The 16,290-nt window shown below is 43.5% G+C and overlaps 3 protein-coding genes across 3 annotated transcripts; 2 read left to right on the forward strand and 1 right to left on the reverse strand.

The window, feature by feature from the left end:
* Positions 1–3,446: 3,446 nt before the first annotated feature.
* MELLADRAFT_59997 (uncharacterized protein) lies at positions 3,447–4,043 on the forward strand (the record flags this gene model as incomplete). Its single annotated transcript, XM_007405539.1, has 1 exon — positions 3,447–4,043. One exon carries the CDS (start codon positions 3,447–3,449, stop codon positions 4,041–4,043), a length of 597 nt encoding a protein of 198 aa, XP_007405601.1.
* Positions 4,044–4,887: 844 nt separating this feature from the next.
* MELLADRAFT_76777 (uncharacterized protein) lies at positions 4,888–6,032 on the forward strand (the record flags this gene model as incomplete). Its single annotated transcript, XM_007405540.1, has 2 exons — positions 4,888–5,192; positions 5,278–6,032. The coding sequence occupies 2 exons, from the start codon at positions 5,000–5,002 to the stop codon at positions 6,030–6,032; spliced, it is 948 nt and encodes a 315-aa protein (XP_007405602.1).
* Positions 6,033–6,652: 620 nt separating this feature from the next.
* On the reverse strand, positions 6,653–7,534 carry MELLADRAFT_59999 (uncharacterized protein; the record flags this gene model as incomplete). Its single annotated transcript, XM_007405670.1, has 3 exons — positions 6,653–7,108; positions 7,223–7,381; positions 7,457–7,534. 3 exons carry the CDS (start codon positions 7,532–7,534, stop codon positions 6,653–6,655), a joined length of 693 nt encoding a protein of 230 aa, XP_007405732.1.
* Positions 7,535–16,290: the final 8,756 nt, after the last annotated feature.

Here is a 16,290-nt window from a genome sequence, read left to right on the forward strand (position 1 = left end):
TGTGAAAGGTGGTGAAGGGTAACTTTAGAGAGTATTGTGAAGTTTGGAGTGTTTGGTGATGAGATGTGAAAACCGTGTAGATGGGTGAAGAGGTGTGAAGATAGATGGGTGAAGAGGTGTGAAGATAGATGGGTGAATAAGTGTGAAGGCTATCTTGTTCGAAAACTGGTTGAAGGCGGGTTGGAGTGTGAAACAATGTGAAAAGCGCTGGTAAGATGTGTGAGGAAGTGTGAAAGATGGTCAAGTACTTTGCATGTGTTCGACTTAGAGCCTCACGAGGTTACAAAAGATGCATCCTAGCATCTTAGGATGCATCTGCCCGCTTTCCTTCGGATCCGCTGCGAGGATACATGTAATAGTATCCTCGGGTCGGGTCCGAGTTTCAGGTGCACAAGAGGTGCGTTAATTAGGTCTTTCGGAGTATCTTGATCTGTGAGACTATCAACATGAGATCTCTTCTTGTGGGAATCGTTGAAGTCTTGAGGGCTTAAGTCGAAGTAACTGATACCTGTAGAGGTCGTGGGAGGACTGTCCTCATTTCCATAGCCTTTACACGATTTACAGCAGCGAAAATCCTTTGCTTCTCTGATGACTCTAGCAACCACTTCCCTTTCTTTTGATAAGTTGAGCAAAGTTTCGGGTTCTATGTCGCGTAAAGTTTCTACATAATTCTTCTTGTATTCTTCTAGATCTTTTCTTCCATCTTCAGTAGGGCCATCTAAGCTTTCAGATGACTCTATAGAAGCACGAAAGACCTGTCCATTTGCATCCGAGAAGGGGGTGATGAAAGGTTCTTCTTCTTGAAGCTCATAATCTTGAAACGGTGAGATAAAGGAATCAAGAGAATTGGAAACATCAGGATGGAAAGGGAGATGTTCAAAGACAAGAAGGTTAGGTTTTCGTCAATCAGAGTTGTGATGACGATTCTTCGAGTTAAAAGATTTCTTCTTTGGTCCTTTAGGGCACTTATCCGACATATGTCCCATAGCGTGGCAATTATAACATTCTACCTTTGACATATCTACTGAGTCTAGGTCCATAGGTCCCGAACTGTTGGTAACAGCGTGAGGTTTACCGAAATGGCTTGAGTGACTGTGGGAACAAAAACTGTTGCGGTTGAAACTGAAAGAAGGCTTCTTGTCGGAATTTCTGTGAGAAGTCGAAGTTCTTTGATCATCGTTTTTAAAACTTCGATTATTGATCTTGACGGTACGTTTGGCTTCTCTGGCAGCAGCGTAGATTAATTCCTATCTTTCTTGGTTCTGATATCAGTCTTGTTATTGATTTTTTCTCTGTAATGGGCCGGAAGTTTGTCGGCGAAGGAGAATTTGCGAGCTTGGAAAGAGAGGACATCCGATGGTAGATAGGCCATTAATTTTCTGAACCGAAGGATATAATTGTTGATATCGCCTTTGTAGTAACAGACCTTAATATTTTCTAAGGTCTCTTCAATCATGAGGTCGAAGTCCTATTGATTTAAGAAATGAGCCTTGAAGTCTTCATAGTCTGTAATAGTTCCGCCTTGAGCCTTACGAGTCTCATGCCAGAACATAAGTGATTCTTCGTCTAAATACGGGCCGATCATCTCTCCCCAAGAAGCTTCTGGGTAGCGGTGCATTTTGAAGTTAGATTCTAGTTCAGAAAACCATAATTGAGCATTATCACCATATCCGGTGAATTTTCGTGGCTCGGCCCTAAAGGCATCCGGTTTTGGTGGAGCCGGGTTATTGATTCGATCATTTAATTGGTTCTCAAGGTGGCTGATCTGATTTGCCTGTTGGTGCAAGACGTTTTCGTGTTGATTCCTAAGATTACCAATTTCTTGGGCATGATTTTGATCACGATGGTGAGCGTCGATACCAAACTGTTCAAGTTGTGCCCGGATCATGCGTAGGTCTTCGGCAGGAATCTGAACATATTGGGATGCTTCTTCCATTCTTGAGTGGTTATCTAGGGAGATAAGACAAAAACGAGTAAAATAAAAAGATAAGGAATGATTCGTGAGGGTGGGTTCAAGACTTGATCAGAGTCTAAGTAAATAAAACGTACGATTACTAATCTCTTCAAAAAGGAGTAGTTGTAATTTGTTAACAAAAGATTCAAAAATCTGATAGTAATAAATCGCGATGAGTAGGCGTTTGTTGTTGAACGGTTTTGGTTGTTTTCTGTGTGTGTAAGGAGAAAGAGGGTTCTTAGTCTTTTGATCTAACTAATCGAAGGGAAGGTGTCGGAGGGAAATCGGAATAACTAGCTAGGGAATTACGAAAACTTACGACGGTGTTAAACTGGATTGTTGGGTTGCAGGGTTTCTGGTTATATAATTTTCGATAAGGGGAATCTAAAGAAAAGGATATAGAGAAACACAAAGTTAGAATGATCACAGATTAACTGAACCTTTTTCGATATCAATTGGGAGCGATGATATTTAATGGTTAGGAAAAAAGAAAAGATAAAAAAAAAAAAATATATATATTTGTGATTCTACTCACAATGATGGGGTTCGAATTGTAAGCAGGAAGTAACTTAGTGTTTGAATTACAGGGAAGATGCGATGATCTTATATAGTCGAGCATCTTTGGCTGGAATACGAAAAAGGAAATGGAGTGAAAGTGGTACAACAAGAGACGATCGAAGATCGTCGAGATACGAGAGGAGAAATGAGAGAGATGGCCGAATCCGGTGTTGTAGGATTCGGTCCACAAGAAACATAGTGTGTGGTCGGGACGGATCTGGCAAGATCCGTTCTACAAGTAGATAATGATGAAAAGAAAATACAATAAAATAGGAAAGAAGGAAAAGCATCGAGGAAAGAAAAAGCGCGAAAAGCGCGTAAGTCGAGAACAAAGGTAATAGCCTAAATAAGGAATCACAGAATTTCATGCATTTTCCCTCGTCGTATTAATGTGGAACACGTGCTTTTTCATAATGCGAAAACTTGACTTTGGGTTGATTGTGCAAAGCCTCTGATCTTAGTACGTAAGGCTTCAATTGTACCTAGACGAGTTATTGAAATTTCTTTCTGCTACAGAGCTTTCACGACTATGCGTTGTCAGCCGAATGACTGATAAGCACCACGAGAATCCCGGCCTTTTGAAAAGTATGAGGGCGAACTACAATTCTGGAGTGACTTCGCTTTACGCTGAACATGCATTCCATGGTCAGGAATTGCAGCAAATGCGAAATTAAGAAAGAAGAAGACTCGAAGCCTTCCATCGAAAGCAGATCATGGGTGGTATCAGCTTGAGGGGCTTTTCCGAAGTGCTGAACCGCGACCGCCCTTCATTGTGTCCATACGCCTATAAAAGAGCTATGTAGTTAGCAACTATTCCGTTTTACTGACCAAGCCATTCCGACTCAATCGTGAACGACTCCCATTGATATCTGGAATATCTAGAATTAAAATCTTTTCAAACGCTCAAAATCTTTCAACTTTCACAACAAACATAATGGACCAAGACATAATAAACCAAGACCCCAACCGAACTGACGAGACTTACAAGCAACTCGTAAAAGATCTTTCCACCCTTCAGCAAACACTTGATCAAGTCACGACAGATCCAAACGAAACCCGAGTGATCCCTACCGCTATACAAGATGCCCTTTCGACAGAAATGATGGAGGCCATGATGAACGGTTTTCTATACGTTGGTAATCCTGCTGCACTAGCAAATCTAGCATCTCGAAGAAACAGGTCTCTTTATGATTCTCTCCGCTCGATGCCCGAAACTGGCAACTTGAATCTTTCCGCAATTGATCGAATTCCGTCACTCGCCGTCGAGTCCGACGCGTGGTCAGGGCTGTTGATCTATTCACGTTTATCATCTGAGCACTGTCACGTATTTCGATCCCAACCCGACGTAAAGGAAGACGACAGAGAAGAATGTTCAATTTGCATCACCAACTTCGAAGACGGTCAGAGATACGTTCAATTCCCCTGTCACAAGAGTCATAAGATTTGCGAGAAAGAGTGCTTCACTAATCTTGCTGCCAGTTTATATATTATTTCATGTCCGTTTTGTAGAAAGATTCCATTTGATGAATGATTTTGTATATATATTAACCCTGAACGTGTTAATAAAGTAATTCAAAGAGAAGAGATCATAAGCATTTTACCTCGCAAAATTTCTTGCATGAGAGATTTAGTCAACTAGTATGACTGGAGAATGAAAGGCCTACCCCCATAGAGACACTGGTATCCCCCAAAGAAGTACAACAGAAGAGTGAGAATTGGAGAATGAAAGGCCTACCCCCATAGAGACACTGGTATCCCCCAAAGAAGTACAACAGAAGAGTGAGAATGATGAAAAAGCTTGTCTTTATTGAGTTCCTCAAAACAAAGAAACCATTCATACCTTTTGTTTAGCTCCATCAGCACTCAAACTCAAGCTACGTGTGCCAACAGATGTATGCTATCGTGATTCATCTACATCAGTGCCTATCCTTCTCAATCCTACCGAAACAGGCTGATTTATGTTCTACTTTCCTGTTGTCTTCAAATACCGTTGGATAATTTTGTCGTACAGTATGTTGTGTTATACTCATTGATTCCGGCCAGTGATTGACAAATATCGGGAGAAGCTCCCTTGAATTCGACCTCCTCTCGATCCTCCTCCATCACGCGTTAGTGGGCAAAAGGCTGTAACTCTGAATTTCAAGGTCAATTCATGAGCATTTCGCGATCAGATGGCATTTAGTCTTCACATGAAGTACACATCTGTTCAGGTCTTGAGAACTTTCCTTTCGTCAGGAAATCCTTGCGCGTGTAGAGGCTTGTATAGCAATGGTTTTTGTGAAAAGTTGACATGAAAATGCAGTTTTTGAAAATGTAGTTCCTCGGCTGAGGAGAAATTCAAGTTGAAACCAACAAAAACTCAAAACACTCGATGAACTCCGACTCATATCGGTCCAACGGTCAACTTACTCAACCTCCTACAAAATGAGGTAAAACGATCCAGATTTCTAGGAAAGATTATAGAAAACTTTAACAAAGACCTAAAGAATGACAAACGAATCTCAGTCCAATGACGAAGACTTCTCAGCAGTCGATTATGAAAAGAATCATGTTCATGAAGTTTATCAATCAATAGCTCATCATTTCTCACAGACTAGATATAAACCATGGCCGATAGTGAACGAGTTTCTCAAAAATCAGCCGATGGGCTCCATAGGTTTAGATGTTGGATCTGGAAACGGTACGTCGCGTCATTCTTTTTCCAATTCGCATTCAAACTTGAAGTCCTGAATGTAAGTCTGATTCTTGTTTATTGTTTTTGACAGGTAAATATCTCCATGGACATAATCTGACATTCAATTCTCAATCATCAACAAATTCTGAAATTCCAATCGGAGCCAAAGATCCACAATCATTATTGAATGAAGAATCAAGATACCTTCTAATAGGATTAGACCGATCAATCTCATTACTTTCACTTTCATCAAACCATCAATCGAATCCTGAATTATTAAATGGAGATTGTCTAAGTTTACCCATCAGATCTAATTTTTCATTTGATTTTATAATTTCGATTGCAACTTTACATCATCTTTCAACCTTTGAAAGAAGATCTAAATCTATTCAATCTTTACTTCAACTTATTAAACCTAAAAATAGATATGATAAGAAAGGAAAACTATTGATTTTCGTTTGGGCTTTTGAACAAGGTCAAAGATCGAATCGAAGCTTTGAAAATCGTAAGCTTTTACCAGCAAAAAGTCTCAAAGATGAAACTCAGATTAGATTAGAAAATAAAGAAGACGAAAAGAAAGATAAAATTCAAGATGTTTTCGTACCTTGGGTCACACAAGATCCTAGCACTTCACAACCTGTTACTTTTAATCGATTTTATCATTTATTCAAAGAAGGTGAATTGAATGATTTAATTCATCAAGCTGCAACAGTTGTTGGACTTACCCATGTACCTCAAAATCAACTCTCGAATGTAACTTCGGTTCAAGATTCTCAAAATACTTATAGGATTCTGAATCATGGTTATGAAGCTGATAATTGGTGGGTCGAAGTTGAAGTAGGCTAAACCATACACTTTAGAATTGAACTTGTGAGATTTCTCAAGATTGGTCTTATCTCTTGGAAATGTATGATTATGTTGTCTACTTTTGTTCAAAATAAATCAGATGGCCTGCTGGAACGTCGACCCAAATGGGAAGTTGCTTTTCTTGCAATAATCATCAACTGCACACGAAGGCTGTGAGGAGAACTGTGGTTTCTATTGTATTCGAATCAAAGTGCCAGTCAAACGATGTGAGCATAGTGAACGCGAAAGTACAAGAGCCAAATGTCTTATTGAGAGTGTCCAAGATATTTTTCATCTCGACGGAATTAGACGATTTCATCAGATAGCAGAGCGTATCCTCACTTGACGTCCAAACTCTGGACCAGATCCTTACAAAAACTACATTTTACATTTTTTGATGTTGTGCTACTTGATACGCATACAGCTAGAAAGCAAACGGTGAGGTAAATTACAACTGGTGAACGACAATGTATGGTGATTTTATTTTGAGTGTTGTACAAAAACTTATAAAACTTGAACTTCCTGGTTGTACTTGAAATGCAAATGAACATACGCTTGAACTGATAAAAGAAAATGAGAAAATGAAACGATGAAACAATGAGATAGAGTGATCAAAGAGATCAAAAATAAGCCTCAATCAGAGCCTCTAAGTCAGCAAGATATTTCGCGTCCTCATCCTCCGGTGGATGAGCAGCGACGAGTGAGGGTTGAATGTCAAATTCCGGTTGAGCTTCCGGCAATGGCGTCCCAGGTACAAGCAGGAGATCGTAGTTGATCATGGCTGATTCGTTTTCCTCAAAGATCTTGGACAGTTGCAACCATTGTGGGGTCTCCTCTGGCTCAATCAGTTGCAACATGGGAACTGTTCTCGTCGGATCCGTTACGGGCCCCGCTGGCCTCCTGTAATGACGTATCGCCCTCCGCGATATGAGTGGTGATGATGTCGCCGATGATGAGAAGGACGACGGACTGGTTCTGCAATCACTCAGTGCAGCGGGAGTTGAAGTAGGAGGGGACATTAATAAGTCCAAAGCCTTCTTCAGAGCTGTTCCATCATCGAATCGCGAGGTATGCTCCTATCAGTTGAAAGATGTGCAAGAATGTGAGCGATAAGGATTAGATTATGATTGCGAACAATTGATGTGCAAAAAATGAAAAGATTGGCTAAGTGCCATGGTTCGACGTCGTACCTGGTCTCTTTCCCTCTCTCTGTCGTCATCCAACTCTTTCGGCGAGTCCATCAAGTTCATCTCTCTTTCGGTAAAGATGTATGGTAAAGCCGGAGGTTGATATGGACCAGATCGAGATCGCTTGTGGTGAGCCGTTGAATCCAAAGTCGCGACCGAGTTCTTGATTTGAGGGAAAAAAGAAATGAGATGGTGTCGTTGAAATTTAGGGAATAGAAATGAAAGAAGACTACTCACCTCCACATGGGATATGGTGCGCTTCCTCGGAGTCTTTGGCGCGTTCATTGAGTCGAAGAAAGCATCAAAGCAGTTCATGATGATGATTTCGTTTTGAAAAGAGTAGGAAGAGGGTGCAAGGAAGTATATCAAGAAAAGCTCAAAGATGGTGATATATCAATCAAGAAATATTCAAAGAACTGAGATTGACGGATGACAAGATTTGCAAGATGTGATGAGTTTTTTGGTAAAGTGAGAGGAGGATGGTATCTAAGGGAAGTGAAGTGCTGAGCGAGAAAGAAGAAAGTGCCAGGGAAGTTCTGTATAGTCGAAAGTTATCGAAAATAAAAAATGATGTTGGTTGGCATTAGAATCATAATTTACCACATGATCCATGTTCCTGATCGTAGAGCAATGGATGGATTTCTTTGAGGTCGATGGCCTTCGCCCTGAAAGGATGCAAACTGGGACACCATCTCCAATATTAAAAATTACGAGGGATGACTTGAAAGACGTTGATACTCAACATATCGTTGGCTCAGACTCAGAGTGCGCTTATTTGGAGAATTGTTCAGAAGCTGAACAGACGCGTTCTCCCATCTTGAATTCGCTTGGGAGCGATTATTTCTGAGCAAATCAGATTCGCTCAGGAAAAGAACTGCGCCAAATTTGTCGAATCGATCCAGTTATTTAAACCCAAGAGCAGTCAGATAAAAAATTATTCAGGATAACAGGTCAAGCAATTCCAACTTCCAGTAGCAAAGGGATCGTTGGATTACTGATCCCATCAACCATTTCCGAGAAAGGTAACAAACTATCTTGGCATGTAATATCCATGAGGAGTACGTCGATGGAATACACTGTCTTTACAGACGCAAGTCCAAATCTGTTCGGATCTTTCAAGAGTATCCGTCTTAAGATGATTGTAGGCTGAAAGCCCACCTTTTCATTAAGCTGATTTCCGATCAACTTATGTGAGGGTTTCCTTTTCGTACACAATGTGAAAATATATCTCAGTGGAAAAAAGCGTCGAATTTGGATTCAAGAAAGATCCTAAATCAAAGAAGCGGCCTAAGAGCGAATGTACCCCCCCCGGGGGTAAAGTAAACATTGTTCATACGAGAGAGCTTTAAAAGCCTTTTCAAAGCGCCTTTGAGACTCGATGGATTGATTTTATAGTCGATGTGATACAACCCAAAACCACGAGGCTTGATCGTGAGATTGTGATTGCGATTGCGTATTTTCTTGAACTTAACGTACCTACTTCACCATCACCGGTAGGTAACCTAACTATTAGATAACCACAACTTGAACACGTTATTGACGGATTGGGATGAGTACACGTGGTGAGATGAAACATGGATGAGGTAGAATGAATATGACGGATTGGGAAAGAGAGGATTGAGTTTTTCACCTATTAGTAGTTGCTCTCTGAATTCGCACTGTTGTTTTTCCTTTTTCCTTATCTGAACTTTTTACTGTCATCATCCAAAAGTCCATTTCCTCACGTCCAGTTACCTTGTTCGTTCGAACAGGTTAGCTATTAGCATATTACTTTATTATTTCTTTCTTTGTTATTGATTCCTTTACTTTCCTCAGGTTCGAGTGTTTACTTTTCACTCTCACTACTGTTACCTGAGCGTGCTCTAATTACGAGCTTCTATAAAGGTGTGCAGAAAGAAATACTATTATCTGAACTTTTTACTGTCATCATCCAAAAGTCCATTTCCTCACGTCCAGTTACCTTGTCCTTTCGAACAGGTTCGAGTGTTTACTTTTCACTCTCACTACTGTTACCTGAGCGTGCTCTAATTACGAGCTTCTATAAAGGTTCGAGTGTTTACTTTTCACTCTCACTACTGTTACCTGAGCGTGCTCTAATTACGAGCTTCTATAAAGTTCCCATTTCCGTCTCAGGTAGTTTCACATATTTTTGAAATCTCTTGTCCATTCCTCTTGGAAGTACGGGCAAGTAAGGTGGGTTAATGATTTGTTCTACTGGGGGAACGTAGATAATCATCCTCATGTAATATCTCCCGATAACGAAATACAGAGCCCTTCAGATATGTCCTTCCACCTAGAATACCTAGCCTCTACTGAGACTCAATACCCTATACGTGGTGTGGGGATGGTCCCATAAGTAGTAGCACTCGGGTTTGGGGAGGTTGAGCCCAAACTGAGAGCTACCACCTGTGGGACGAGAACAGACCTGAGAAGGTTCGACTTCTCAACCCGGGAGGTGGGTGGGTTTTTATGAAATTTTCTATGAGGGAAGGAATCCTATAGAAACTTTTTTTTTTTTTATGCATTGCTTTAAGTGCCTCCTGAGCCGTAGGCTATCAGGCACTTTTAACTACTTGTGCTCCGCTTCCGGTAAAAACCCCTGTGGGGAAAAGGTCACGTGCTGGCTGTTTAAAGTATTACAAGTGTTATTTGTTACAAATCGTGGCGCTAAAGGATGGGGTTACATGTTAAATGATTGGGTAGAGGGGATTGTGGTGTTTTGAGGTGCTTCTTCGTCCGTTATCTTGGCCCACACCCACCGGTGTTTAAGCCTCCAGGTCGAGTTGCTGAAATCAGTGATACTCTTGAAACAACCCTGGGCCAGCAACGCAGGTGTTGCGTGTTGCGCTGCGCCTGCGTTGCGGTTTTTCTGACCGCAGCGCAACATAGAATCAAATTCTAGGTTGCGGCCTGACCCGCAGCGCAACATCATTTGTCAAATCGATGGATTTTTTGGGCCGCAACAACATTTGTTGCGTTGCTGCCCAAAAAAAATCACAGTTTGGCGTTTTTTTGGCGCTGTTGCGCCTGTTGCGTTGCGCGACGGTCAAGGCGCCGCGCAACCTGACCTCACCATTTGTTGTTGCGGTACTTACCGCAGCGCAGCATGTAATGCAGGTTTGTGCTGCGTGTTGCGGAGCAACGCACCAAAAAACACTCGTGTTGCGGTGCGTTGCGTTGCTGGCACAGGGTTGCTTGAAAGCCTTTGGATTCTTGAGTATGTCAGTGGATTCTGGTAGTTGTAGTTCGTTGATGTCATTGATGAGCTTTTGTCGTTGTTTCTGAAATCTGGGGCAAATGAATAGAAAATGCTCAGTAGTTTCGATTCCCTCGTGGCAATCGCACACAGGGTCAAATTTCTGATTGTGTTTGAATAAGTACGAGTTGAGGTAAACATGATTTGACCTAAGTTGGGTTATCGTTGCGCATTCGTGCTTGAGAAGGCCTTTCAACGCCTTGATGTGTTTCATAGGTGTAGGTTGCTATCCTAGTCTTTTGATGTTGCTTTGGCTGAAGTTGTTTTCGTCGAGCTTGGACCAGGCTTTGATTGCTGTGGTGAATCCTGCTAGGGTTGGAGTGGAAGTAAAGGTACTTGGCAGCTCGCGCTTCGCCATACCGTTAGCTATCTTATCAACTATTTCGTTACCTTTGACACCGCTGTGTCCAGGGCACCATCTGATTGTGATTTGCACATCATCGAACGCTGCTTTGATGTACGTGAGGACTTTGAATGTTTCTTTTCTATCTATCAGTGTGGCGATGTTGAGGGGGCAGTTGTTCAAGTCTTTGATAACCGATTGGTTGTCAAGGATGATTGAGATTCTTCTTGTGAGAGTTGTTGCGAATTGTAATGCGAGGGCGAGTCCAAGTTGGACCCCTTTGTATTCGGCCTGGAAGATACCGTGCAATCGGGCTTTGCCTAGGTATTGTGCTCGAGATTTGTTGTTGTTCTGACACCACACGGCAGCTGCCGTGTTTTTTGTTGGGATTCTAGATCCATCGGTGTAGATGATGAGGTGTTGGTCTGAGTGGCGGAGCAAGTTCGTGCCTATGATGGCCAATTCTTCTTTCTCCTGTATCATTGTCGAGAAGTTGGTTGGTTTCGTAAGGATTGTTGAGGGATCCACCGGGAGCTGTGTGGTAAATTCGTCAAATTCTTTACCCAACTCGTGCTGGAAGAATTGATGAAATATGTTGCGATGGGAGCGTGGTTTCGATGCCTGTGCTTGTTGGATGAACGAGAACAGAGGGTGATGGCTAGGTTTTGTAAGAGACATGGCAATGAAATTCATTACCTTTGCTTTTAAGCGTGTGGCTGGTCTAGACAGGTTCATGTCGTGCTGTAGAAAAACTTTCGGAGTTGATTGTAGAGCGCCTAATGCCGCTCTGGCACAGGTGTTGTCGATGGTGGCCAAGTGAGACAGGAAGTAATCCTGTGGGTCGAATGGTGACCACGCCGCTACACCATAGTCTGTAGCAGCGTGTACTGTTGCCGAAAGGAGTATCCTCATGAGATGGGGGGGGATCCCCCACTCGAGTTTGGTTAGGGATGCAATAAAGCCAGATCTTTGCTTACCTTTGGCAATAACGTCGCGTCAATGTTGAGCAAATTTCAGCTGGCTGTCGAGAGTGACTCCAAGCCATTTTGCGCTTTCTTGAGGAATAAGGCCCTTTTGGGTCCCAAAGTCGATTGTAGGAGGTTTGTTGATTTTTCCTGTGCTGAAAATCATCCAATGGCTCTTTTTCGTGTCGAAGATAGCTCTGTGTTTTTCTGCCCACTTGGTTTGTCTGAATGTGAGTGTTTTCATTTTTGATTGGAGTTGGTGTTGGTCCGGAGCCGATGCAAGTAGTATCACATCGTCTACGAATCCGAGAGCCTCTGCCCAAGGTATTGGGTTAGCAATATCAAGTAAAGAGGAGTTATAGATGAGATAAAGTAAAGGTGATAAGGGGGACCCCTGAGGTAACCCGTGAGTTAGCCCGAATGGGGTTGATTCGAAACCGTTGAACGTCAGGCGTGTTGATCGATTTGATAAGAACTCATTGATGATGTTTATTGTCTCTGAGTGTATTCCCTTCTTCTCGAGAGTATCTATGAGGCGGGGGTGGTGAACTGACGGAAAAGCTGATTTAACGTCAGCAAACATGGCTCCTACTATATTGCCTTTGGTCCACTCAGCCCTGACAAAAGCTACCAGGTGGACTAGTGCCTCTTGACTCGACCTGTTGGGTCGTCCGCCATAGTGGCCTTGATTGAGTAGTTGCTGCTTTTCAATTTGTTGTGAGAGGTGTGTCGTGATGAGTTTCTCGTAAAATTTGCTAATGGTGTTGAGTAGCGCAATGGGACGAAAGGAAGACGGCGAGGTATAATCTGATTTTCCTGGCTTAGGAATCATGATTGTCTTCGCCTCTTTCCACCTTGTAGGAAAGATGCCTGTTATAGTGATGCATTGAAAAAGTGTGAGCACGTGTCTACATACCACTGGCCACACGGTTTGCCACACCCAATTCTGGATACCATCGTTGCCTGGTGCTTTTTGCGGAGGTGCTGCGTTGATGATGGTAGTTAGTGAATCTTTTGTGAGAGAGGTGAGAATTCGGGGCATATTTGTCTTGGTTGGTTTAGAATCTTCAGATAGCGGGAATTCGAGGTTCAATGTATCCTGTAGGTTGCAGGGAGCTGTTGCTACACATGTAGCATTGAACAGTGCGTTAGCTTTCTCGGCATTCGACGTACATGTTGCTCCTTCACTCGTGATTAAGGTATTGATGACTGATGACGGCTGTCTTCCTGATGCGTATTTCTTGGCTTGAAAAAGTGTTTCATGAGTGAGGGTTGACAGGTAAGTTCGCCAATTGTTTTCTTTTGCTTTTTCAACCGCTAACTTAAATTTGTTTCTGGCTATTTTGAAGATTGTTCGGTCTTCTTCACACCTTGTTTTCTTCATCTTTCGTTCAGCTTTCAGGGCGGCCTGGCGTAGCGGTCCAAGAGTTTGTGGGTTCCACCACTTTTTATGCTTACCAAGCGGTGGTTTCCACGGGGAGTGAGTGTTGAGTGCGTTTGTGATGGCTGTAATGATTGCTCTGTCGAAGTCTTCAATCAGCTCTCGTGTCGTGAGCGGCTGGATCTTTGGTAGATTCAGTTGGACATCAGTTTTTAGCCCGATTTTTTCAACTGCCTTCCAGTTCTTCCGGGTTCGTATTTCGTTGCTGATGGTGGGTGAGTTGGTACGTGTGAGGAGTGTAGTGATAATGGCTTGATGATCGGAGAAGTGGCTGGTAAGGCCTTCTTCGTCGATGGTACATTGTTGAATAGCCTCGTCTAGGGCTTTGTTTACCCAGACTTGGTCTATTGATGTACCAAGTGTTGTTCTAGATCCCACTCCGAAGGTGGCAATTCCGCACGGTGATCGTAGGCGCATATCCCACTGGGACATGAGGTCCATTAGTCTTTCCGCGTCTCGGTCCTGTGTGTCAATATGTGGAGGGTTCCATATCGGGGAGTGTAAATTACTGTCAGTGTTGATAATTGTCGGGAGTTGTTGTATCTCTAGCGGGAGGCTCTTCATGAGCGTGTCGTAAGCTGTGAAACCAGAGAAGATTGCTGCGTCGTTGTATACACTTATGGCAAGCAGCTTAAAGCCGGATGCAAAAATGATTGTACACGCCGCGATGTCTCTGGATGTCGATGGGAGGGGGTTAACTTGTGCGTTAAGGTCTTTTCTAATGTACAGACACGCTCTGGGCCTTGCACCTGAGTTTCGTTTGCTCGGTGTGGGGCTTATGAGAGTCCAGTTCATATGTTCTTGGGGTAAATAATCAATGTTATTTACTGTTGGTTCTTGGAGTGATAGGATAGCAAATAAGTTAGTTAATTCAGAATTAAAGAGAGAATTTGATGTGTCAGGAGAATGGCAACAATTTAATTGTAAAATTGCCTCAGTATCAGGTAAGGTGATTTTTTCCGTAGGTTCTCTAACATTGGGTGTTAGGAATCTCGGCTTCTCTGGTGACTATGATCTTTGGTGAGGCGCTCGGGTTATACGGAGGCAGACCTTCAGCAATTCTCGTAGCACATTGGGGGTGGAATGGTGAGTGCAGGAGGTCATGGTTGTTGGAGTCAAATAGACTCTTGACTGATTTTGTGGGGTCCATCTTAGTCAATGATCTTACACATGCTGTGCATTTCATTGGTGTGGTACCTTTCTTAGGGCATGTATGGGCGTGGTGGGCTTCGCCACAGTATGGGCACATGGCAGGGGACGGGCACGAAGGAGCTGTGTGTCCTGTCTTCCTGCAATTATAGCATCTCTTAGGTGGGTCTCTGCCTGCTTCCGTTTTATGAAGGCCTCGGCCAAACCAAACTTTCTCTTTGACACATTTGTCGGCCTGCACTTGCGTGTCGAGGCCTATGAGGAGGGTGGAGTATCTCTTCGATGGATCATCCTTAAGTTTGGGGTTGAGCCATCGGATGAAGGCTACCTCACTTAAGAGGTCAGGGTTTGAGGCTATGAGCTCCTCCTTGTGACTCGTGATATCAGGGTCAAACGAGGTTGGGATCGCATGAACAAGTACTGTATAGTGTTCCTGTTTCACCTGTAGCGAGGCTGATACTGATGGCAACCACTCCTTTTCTGTGGATCGAACGCGCTCAGCAGTGTTTGCATTTTCGAAGTGTAAAACTAGATCGTTTGATGGGAGACGTTGAACAGTCTTCACCGAGATTGTTGATTCTGCAGAGTCATTCATCTTTGTGCTGCTTGTTTTGAAGGCGTTGTTGAACCCCTGAATGAGCTGGGTTATGGATAAAGTCCCCAGAGCAACTTTGCTCTTGTCCATTTGGGTCAGTGTGATCGTGTTTGCTAGACGTTTCTTTGTCTTAGGCTTGGTGGCTTGACGGTGGCCTGGCTTTGGACCCGTTTGTTGGGCCTGTGCCTGGGTTCCGTTGTTTTTTGATGCAGCTGCAGCGTACGAGCTAGCTGGGTTCATACCTGGTTGTTTTCTATGGGTATTAGCTGGCTTACAATGCTCAGTTAAAATTGCCATTTGTTCGCTGAGAACATCAAGCTTTTCGTTAAACGACGATGCTTGGAAATCAAAAGCTGCTGGTGAGCTTGTCTGTGGGGGGTTCATTAACGGCGCCACTGCCCTTTTGGAGCCTGCAAGAGCGGACGCCGGTCTATGGAAGAGGGATTTCTTCGTTTTTTCAAACTGATGCTGGTCATACGCAGCGTTGATTAAAACCAGTATATCGGCGCAGGAATCCACGTCGATATGGACCTGTTTCGCCAGTCGACCCTTAGCCGGGAGCTGCATGACGTCGTTCGCGACCGCCACAAGCTTCGCTAGCATGACTGTGAGGGAACGATCCTCCTCACAGCCAGGGACTAGTCTAGCCATCCTTTCGGAACGAGGAGTACCCGTTACTGATTGGACATAGTCCTGGGTTGTTAAGCCAGGGGTGCTCGTACGAGCCCTTTTCTTAGCAAACTCTGCTAGGAGAGGTACTTCCGATCGTTTGGGGGTTGTTCCTAGACTTTCGGTGGTGATCTCGATTTGGGGTAAACCGTTTTCCGAACCTTTGAGGAAAGCCGCGATCGCGTCGTCATTTTGGCTAGACGCGGTTGGGTTCGACCAACGCGAGGTCGAATTGGAGCCTGGATCGTCCTCGACCATTTGGTCCTTGTCGGACGCGTCTGGCGGCATCGCGCGCGAGGTGATGAAGGAAATGAGGTTGTTGAGAATGATAAAAAGTTAAGGATAATGAGGTGGACGAGGTGAATTTCGGGTCACGTGACCTTAGAAAAAAACCGATCTATAAGACTTGAAGACAGATATCTAGTACTTCTGCCTGGAACTTCGACCATCAGTGGGTTTGTGCCATGATCATTCGAGACCTCCTTCATCTGGTTGATAAGGTTGTCTTCCAGGGGTGTCGACATGTGGTCACGTTGCGATCCGAGTGGGTCTCCTTCATCCATCGGTGGTGCACAAGAATGAGCTCTTCGAGATCGACCTTCTGCTTGCTCTTTTAGTTTCCGCGCATGCGCCTGCTTCTTCTCTTCATCCTG

This window comes from Melampsora larici-populina (assembly GCF_000204055.1).
Source record: "Melampsora larici-populina 98AG31 unplaced genomic scaffold MELLAscaffold_4, whole genome shotgun sequence".
NCBI classification, from domain to species: domain Eukaryota; kingdom Fungi; phylum Basidiomycota; class Pucciniomycetes; order Pucciniales; family Melampsoraceae; genus Melampsora; species Melampsora laricis-populina.